Source organism: Medicago sativa, chromosome 3 (genome assembly GCF_051527215.1).
Source record: "Medicago sativa cultivar Bolivia chromosome 3, Bolivia_mono, whole genome shotgun sequence".
In the NCBI taxonomy this organism is placed as follows: domain Eukaryota; kingdom Viridiplantae; phylum Streptophyta; class Magnoliopsida; order Fabales; family Fabaceae; genus Medicago; species Medicago sativa.
In genome coordinates, this window is record NC_140751.1 from 71,767,202 (window position 1) to 71,776,128 (window position 8,927).

Genomic DNA, 8,927 nt, shown 5'->3' on the forward strand with positions numbered 1-8,927 from the left:
GCGTTGGCCTAAACAATGAGGAGAAAGTCAAACCCATGATGGACGAGATGTCTTTAAGTATGCCAGATTGCTAAGCAACACAATGCGTGGTATACGCTTTAGTTGAGGCCTTGCTATTTTAGCACTTAGGCCCCAACCCCATAACGCATATCTCAGGAAACCAAGACATTCACCTGATTCTCATGTACAACATCTGAGGCCAAGAAAGAAATCAAGGAAGATGATAGCAGGAGGATCTAGGTTGGGACATATTTGATCGACAACAAAGAGGACCACTTAACTTGATGTGACTTGTATAGATAGACATGCCACATAAGCATTTGACAACTGTGTCATCCCTTTTAACATAGGTGGAAAAGGGTAACGATGTAAATTGTTCAAAAGATAAAGAACCAATTTAAAACTTTAAAAACTTAATTTGTCAAACTTAAAGGACCTAGAAAGGTATTTGACATATATTTTTATAATGAGTCTTACTCATCTTTACGAACTCTAATAAAGTTTTATCTTTACTCAATGTTGGGTTTTACTTTCTTCAAATACTTGATCTTCTTTTTGTTTTACTATTTTATAATTTCATATCAATCAAATAACTTGATTTTTTAAAGAATAAAATTTAACAATTTTTCAGTGTTTTTATTAATAAAAATGGAAAGACCGACCATACCTTTTTTCACATTTGTTTTATAGAATATTGAAGACGAAATAGGATTACATAAGTTGTCAATTGTCCGATCAAAATAAATGGTCAGGATCATTGTTTTACATAAAACCAAACTAACTTCTCAACTATCTAGTCTCAAATCAACGAACAAGATTTGTTCCATACGAAAACTCTTTTGCAATGTTTAATGGTAACATAACAACAAGAAATTATAAATAAAAACTTTTATAAGAGATATCAAAGTCAAACCAAATGGAACATAAAACTAATAAAATGAAACAAAAATAAATAAATATCATTGAGAGGTAGAAATTAGAAACACATAGATACAACAAAATCATTATCATAGGATCCATTCAACTCACAAAACATAGAGAGAGAAAAAGAGGGAAAATAGATTCATCATTGTTCTTTGTTTTCCCTTAGAAAAACATAGCAACATGGTTCCATTCTCCTTCTTCCTCTTTCTCTTTTTCTCCTTAATCCTCTTTGTTCATTCTTCTTCCATTTCCAATAACCCAAATTTCGACCCTGACACTGATCTCTACGGCGATGCAAAGCTTTTCCCCGACAAAACCGGAGGTGGGTCCCACGTCAAACTCACCCACCACTCTTCTCTCACCGCCGGCCTCCTCCTCCGCCGTCATCCTCTCACATTCACCGATCCCATTTCCTTCTCTGTTGAATTCACCTTCTCCATTTCCCACGACGCCGGCGATGGTTTAATCCTTATTCTCATCCCCGGTGATCTTGCCGCTGCATTCCCCGGTAATGGCTCCTATGGTCTTGGCTTCTCTCCTCCTACTCCGACGAACAGCTACCTCGGCGTCGAATTCGATACCTCGAAGGATGATAATGTTGGTGATCTGAATGCTAATCATGTTGGTATTAATCTAGGAAGTCTTGTATCTGTTGCTGTTGCAAATGTTTCTAAATCGAATTTGGTTTTGAATAGTGGTGAAAAGTTGAAATCTTGGGTTGATTATGATAATGGGTTACATAGATTGGAAGTTAGGTTAAGCAAATTGAATGAAGCTAAATCTGAGAAACCAATTGTTTCACATAATATTGATTTGTTTAAGATTTGGGGTAATCAACCTATTTTTATGGGTTTGAGTTCTTCCAATGATGCACATTCTGTTCAGGTTGTTCGTGTTTATTCATGGAAGGTTAACTTGAAGAACGGTACAGATTCGGGTTCATTGCATTCTCAACCTGTTAATCCTAATGATGGACAAGAACAATCGAAGCTTGATGCCGCGAATAGAAGAAAGTATCGTCCTTTGACGTTTCTAGCCGGTGTGATTTTTGGAACAGTTTGTGTTGTATTGGTGACATTTGTGGTTTTGTTTATGTGGGTGATTTTCTTTCATAAGCATGAAGAAGAGTCTCTTGCTAAATTACCTGAACATCCTTCTGATGTAAGGTATGAAAGGATTGATGTTGCTGTTGAAAAAAATGCTGAAGATCATGATGAACAACATTAGAACAAAATAGGAGGTGATGTGAATTCTTTTGTTTGGTAGGGAAATTGTGGTATTGTTTATTATTGTTGTTGTTCTTTTTTCTTTCAATACAAATTCGATACAAAAAAAATTTAGGGTGAGGGCATGGTTCCCCAGTCCAAGGCAGGGAAGACCTTCGGGCGCGTACAAAGGTATTTACATTTACCTCTTTCTTAAGGCATTAGTGTGGCTCGAACACGTGGCTTTCGGGTCCAAGACATGTTGTTTTAGAACAAGCCTTTGGAGTTCTCTTGTGTCTATATTTAATGTGGAAAATTCTTTTGTAGGAGATTATGATATTGTAGATCCATTGTAAACAAAACCTTGTAAAGTATTTGTACTTCCTGATGGAGAACCACTTTTCATTGATTAAAATCTTGTTTGTAAATGCTTGCACTTTGAATTTTGCAATTTGTGATCCTTTGGAGCATATGAAATTGTCATGGTTACAGCAAGTGCAATTGAATTTGCAGGTGCATTACCATATTTTGCTTGTCATTGTTTACTCCATTGTTTGGTTGGTTCTACAAAAATTACTTAGGTTAGATATTGTAATCAGCACCTTCTAACAATTGGAATATATGAATGCCACATTACACATGTAAAGGATAATTGTGAGAATTTCGAAAGATATGTAAGTGATTCATTTTAAATTGGAAACCAAGAACTTTTGTGGAGAGTTTGTTGCTAACAAATGATTGTGTAGGGAAATTGTAAGGGTTAATGTGAGAGATTGTTAGATAAGGAAGCCTATTGACTTTGTATTCATATTTGTTAAATTGTGCATGGTTTATTTGAAATGAAATCATTTTTCCAATTACAAATACTTATTTGTTATGTATGTATTTGATGAAGGGGTGTGGTATTCCCCCAACATTTTGAATTACATAATAAGACTTAGGAAGTGACCTTCATCTTCCTTGAATCCTACAATTTGTTTGATTAGCTTATAGAACAGATATGTACATAACTCTTATTATCCCCATATTGCAGTACCTGCTCTTATATGGTTGCTTTGATGTAGTTATGTAATAACATGATGAAAACTACATTTCAAACTTGTAAAAGTACATCATACTGCACTGATGTTCCTGAGCATGCATCATTCACTCTATGTTTCAACCTATGCAGTTCGGATTATAGAATCCAAACGGCATAAAAACCTCGAAAAACACGTTTAAATATTTTGAATTCTATAATCCGAATAGGGCGCGCGAAAAACTCATTTCGGATTCTATACCGGTTGTTAACTAATTTAATATTACTAGTCATACTAAAGTATGCAACCTATTAAGATCAGACTGCATGTGTGATTTGATAGAAAACGTGGTGGATAGAGTTAGGGGAGCTTCTTTTCCAACCCCATGATTTCTTAAAAAATCAATTTCGTTCGAATTTATCATCTAGACGGAAAAAAAATAATTGTTTTGTCTGAATTTATCTATCCAGACATGAGAAAAGAACAATCATTTCCTAAGATTGGCAAATCCTCGAGTGGTATAGTATTTGAAAAATTAATGGGGAATAAAAGTAGCTCAGAAGAATTGTTATATGATATGATATCACACAAAATCTATATCATATCGGTGCAAATATGAAAGAGAGAAAGGAATTCAATTACCTTATGTGGGCTTCGGCCCTATAATGCATGAATGGAGGGAAGAACCAAATTGAACTATTGTAGAAAATTTTATCATGTACCTTGGTGATTATACTCTCACCCCTACATTTCACATGAACTTTATATTTTGACCACATTATAAACCTATATCATGTCTTTTCACAATTTTCTCGTATTTTTTTTCAAATTATTTTGGTACACAAGAGAGGACGAGAGAGTAAATTTCAAATTATAAACCGGAAAAAAGTTTTCGATAACACAATTTTTCCAAGAAAACTCATTTTGACCTTAGGTGCATATAGTTTTTCAAGAAGCCTTATATAAAATTTATAGTGTACTGATGTTGGCTTGAGAACTTGAATATGCTGCTCTCAAGATTCGGGTTTGATTCTCCTCAATGCTAATTATGGTGAGTTAGTTATGCTTCTTCAAATACAGAACAAAAAAAACTGGTGTAAAATTGATTTCTAGAATTCTTCGATAATGTGTTATGGTTGGTTATCGACCCCGGAAAAGTTCAATTATGTTTTCCGGAAATCACTATGTTGAGTATCCATCCAAACATGATTATGGTTGACCTTCTGCCAAAAAGAAGCACCGATTTTCAAGAATCTCTAGAATATGTTAAAGAAGTTTATATAATATTTAAAAAAATGCAAGATCGACATAAATCAATTGAATACATCATGAAACGTGAAAAACAAAATATTATAAATAGTAATCGTATGAGGTAAACAAAATATGGTTGACTTCCCTAGACAAAGTGCAGGACCAATGAGATCAACTTCCCATAAATTTCAATTATGTTTTCCAATAAACAATACCTAAACCGGAAAAAAATACAAAATATATTTTTGAGGAATATTATTCAAACCAAAAAGATGCAAATGAGGAAAACTCGTGTGGGGGTGAACATGCTTAAAAAGTTGAAAGTGAGTGAAAAATAAATGTGTCAAAAATTAAATAATAAATAGTGGGGGTGAAAATTACTATTTTAGTGGTTTATAGTAGACATGGCAACAAAATCCGCCCCCGCCCCAAATTTAACGAGGAAAAGTCGATTTAACTGGATGCGGGTGTGGGTGTGGGTGTGGGGGAAATCTAGATTTTTAGTACGGGGGCGTGGCCGGGGCCGGGGGATGCTTACACCCGCCCGGCACCCGTTTTTTGAAATTTACTTTATTAAATTTTATAATGTTAATTCCATAAGCACCAACCTATTTTAATATATTATTACTTTTTAGAAACATATTTATCATAATTATTTTGCTCTTTTGAAAAAAGTTTATTAGATCTTTAATTATTAATATAATTATTGTTTTTTGTTGCTATGAAAAAAAACGAAAAAATGTGCATTTTTTACTTAAATATTTTATAAAAAAAAATAGAGTTTTCGCGGATGGGGATGGGGGCGGGGTTGGGTGTTCAATTTTTACTGCCAATAAAGTTTGGGGACAAGAGCGGCGGCGGATGCATGGAAGCGAGGGCAAGGACGATGATACTTAAACCCGCCCCCTTTAACAGCCCGTTTTTCGCTAGAGTTATTTTATTATTTATTTATGTGTGTTATATGTGCTCTTATGTGATTAATTGCCTCTGTGTATTTTTGGTCGGGAATTGTAGAATTCAGTGTTAGAAGGGTATTTTAGTCATTTTGGACTTAGGGGTATTTTGGTCATTTTGAGAGTAGGGGTAATTTTGTAACTTTGCTGAGGATTATTTTTAGTACTTAGTAAGAGTGGTTATTTTACTAAGTGCTAGGGAGTTGTAGTAATTTATTTTTGATTACCGGTAGTTGACCGTTAGTGTTACATTTTACCGTTAAGTGAGTAGTAACATTTATGGGTTAGAATAGAAATGGGTTAGGCCCATTAAGGTGTGGTGAGTTAAGCCCAATTAGGTGAACCTATATAAGCTCTAGTTGGTAGAGGGAATAGGGTTTTGCCAACATTTTCATTTTCAATTAAGAAGAGATAGAGATAGAGAGAAGACAAGGGTTTGGAGAGGAGATCTAGAGAAGGCTAGGGGGAGGTCAAGCTTCAAGGATTGGAGCTAGTATTGGAGCTAAAGTGAAGCCTTAGTTGGTGTTGAGAAGAATTAAGGTAAGGGGGTTAGGCTTTAATCATAATCCTTTAGTTTAAATTCTACCCTAATTCTTTGCATAATTGTGGTTAAGTGCTTAATTTGATTTTGGTTGTAGAATTTCATGCTTAATTTTGTTGACATGATTATGTACATGAATTGAATGTTAATTGTGTTGTTGTTGTTGTTGAATTTGTATGTCAAAATGGGTAGATATGAACATGATATGTTTTTGTATGAAATTGATGATGAGTGAAGTTGTGGTTGTTGAATTGTTGATGAATTCATGTTCAAATGTTGTTGTTGTTGCTTTAACATGTGTTGTTGATGAATTGATGCAATGGGTATCATTGAAATAATGAGTTATGATGAGATTTGTTGTTGTTGTTCAAATTGGTGAAGTTTATGTTAAGTTGTTCATGTGAAGGACCCAAATGAAATTTTGAAATATGAGGTTGTTGGCTGTGTTTTTGATATTGTTGGTTGAATTGGACTTGGTAGAATTTCTGTTTTCATGTGGTGGTTGTGTTAGTCGAGTCGTTTGGGAGAAAACGGGTTTTTCGTGTGAAATATCGATGTTTAAGCGTTTTTGCAAAAGAAATGATTATGTGAGGTTTGGGAGAAATGATTTTGGGAAGGTTGAAACTGGAATTTTTCTGTAGATTATAATAGAGCTAAGTGTTAGGAGAATGTAGGCGAAAACGGCATCGGAAACGGATTAACGGTTTGGTTTTTATGCGCGAAAACGTGAAGGTTAAAAAAAATCTGCTACTGTTCACGCGTTACCGTTTCAGAAGCACTGTTCATGCTCTACCGTTTTCAGAAGCGCTACTGTTCATACAGCACGCCTATTCTGTGTTCTTGCGTCTTTTTCTCACATTTTTGTTTTGAATTGGCTTTCGACGTAGACATGAAAGTTGTAGAGAATTTTGTTAGCTTTCCAGAGGCTTTGGTTTGACTTGAAAATGATTTTTGGTTTGTGAGTTATGAGGAAAATACTCCAAGGAGGTCTTAGGGAAATTTTACGAAAATTCCACATAACTATTTCTAAGTCAACCCAAACTCTGTGGAATGTGTCTTAACTTCAAACTTATGTTCTCTAAGTTCATTTAAGGTGTTTAATGGTATTTAAACTATGGTGTGATTGATTCAACTTGTTTTGATTTGAAAATGAAAAATTCTTGAAAAGTGATAAAGTGAGACGAACTTCGTGATTTTCATGATTTCGTCGCATTTGACCGGTGAAACGAAATTGTATCCTCTACTGTACTTATAAGTAGCCTAGAGGTATACTTAGTTGAGGCATTGAATCTTGTTTACTTGGTTTTGGTTTAATTGTTTCAATTATTTTAAAATGGTGAAACTAGAGACGAACTTGTCGAAAATAATCTTGAAGTCCAATTACTTGGCAAATATTTTGTGGATAGTTCTATATGGTTAATTGAGGGTATGTGGAAGATGGTTGATGACTGGATATGATGTTTATCATGAAATGATGTGTTGTGCCATTTTACTTGGTTTATGAAAAGTATATGGAATTGTTGTGATATTTGGTAAGTTGATGTGTGTGATGATGACTCTTATGTGAATTGTGATTGTTGAATGTGTGGACATGTATACTTGATAATGCAATTGTTGTTGAGATAGTTAATGTAATTGAAGGCGTACTTTTACATTGGTGATTTGTAAGAGAGGAGGTGTACTCTTACATTTGTTATGTTGAAATTGTGCATTGTCGGGTCCTTGTTGTATGTCCATGCATCATGATCATATTGAGTCATATGTGAAATGTAAGAGAGGAGGTGTTCTCTTACATAGGTGATTGGTAAGAGAGGAGGTGTTCTCTTACTTAGATGTTCAGTTGGCATCTATTGTTGTTGTTATGGTATCACATGCATATATGTGTCGAGTATAGGCGCATTGCATATTGAAATGGTGTCTTGTTGTGATATGTGAACGATGTTTGTTGATGATGAACATGTTGATGAATGCTAGTTGTGATGTTTGAATTTGTTATATGAATGTAATTATTGAGGATTAACTGTTCATGCAAGCCATTTGAGAAATTAATTGGATTATTGATGTCAATTATTATTTATTGATTATGATTAATGTAATGCTTACCCCCTGGTTTTTGCCGCCTACCTGTCTGTATGGATGGGTAGACGTTGTGCAGGAGTAGTTGCTTGAGGTGAGTGCTTGGATAGCGGGAGCTTTCTCCGTTATCATCTGGTGTCGTAGCTTAGGGCTCTGATTAGGTTGTAGAGTCTTGCTATGTCTTGTTGGTTTTATTTTATCTTGTTGAGATTTGTCCACGTGTCGGACTTGGAGTATTTTTGTATGATGTTGTATTTGGACCATGGCATATATATATTTGGGAGATGTATGAATTATATTCCGCTGTGACTGTTGAGATATTTTATATATATATATATATATATATATATATATATATATATATATATATATATATATATATACACACACACACATGTATGTTTGGATTTTGAATTTTGTGTTAGACGTAGCGTCTATTTCTTGAATATTCGTTATATTCGCGTGTTTTATCGCTTTAATAGAAATAGGGCGTTACACCCCCGATCCTCCCTGTTGCCATGTCTAGTTTATAGGGGTGAAACCGTGAAAATACAAGGAAAATTGTTGTTGACACGTATGCAAAGGCAGAGAAACACGAGTAATTTACCCAAATACCCCTCGGTAGTTAATTGCCGGGTTTCTTCAAAACCGGCTGCAGTTAACTACCGAGGAAAACCTCGGCAGTTAACTACCGATGATCTTCTGCTACAAATCTGGCGGAAGCTCTCTCATCCATTATTCATCTCATCTTACAAAAATTTTTCCAATTCTCTCTCAAAAATCTCTCTAAAAAACCCAGCCAAATTCAACCAAATTAATTCAACAAAATCACAAGTAAGTAATTATAATGCTATTAACTTACATTTTAGTTTATAAATGTTTTTATTATTTAGGTTTTGAGTAGATTTATTTTATTTTAGTTTTTGAGTAGATTTACATGTTATAATTCATTTTTAGA

General features: G+C 34.4%; 1 protein-coding gene across 1 annotated transcript; it reads left to right on the plus strand.

Moving 5' to 3' along the window:
• Positions 1 to 986: 986 nt before the first annotated feature.
• Positions 987 to 2,557, plus strand: LOC146939857 (lectin-like protein). Its single transcript, XM_085753415.1, has one exon. It carries the CDS (start codon positions 1,105 to 1,107, stop codon positions 2,149 to 2,151), a length of 1,047 nt encoding a protein of 348 aa, XP_085609541.1. The 5' UTR covers positions 987 to 1,104; the 3' UTR covers positions 2,152 to 2,557.
• The last annotated feature ends 6,370 nt before the right edge of the window (positions 2,558 to 8,927 follow it).

Coding starts and splice junctions, on each gene's coding strand:
- LOC146939857 (XM_085753415.1), top strand. CDS start 1,105: ATGGTTCCATTCTCCTTCTTCCTCTTTCTCTTTTTCTCCTTAATCCTC.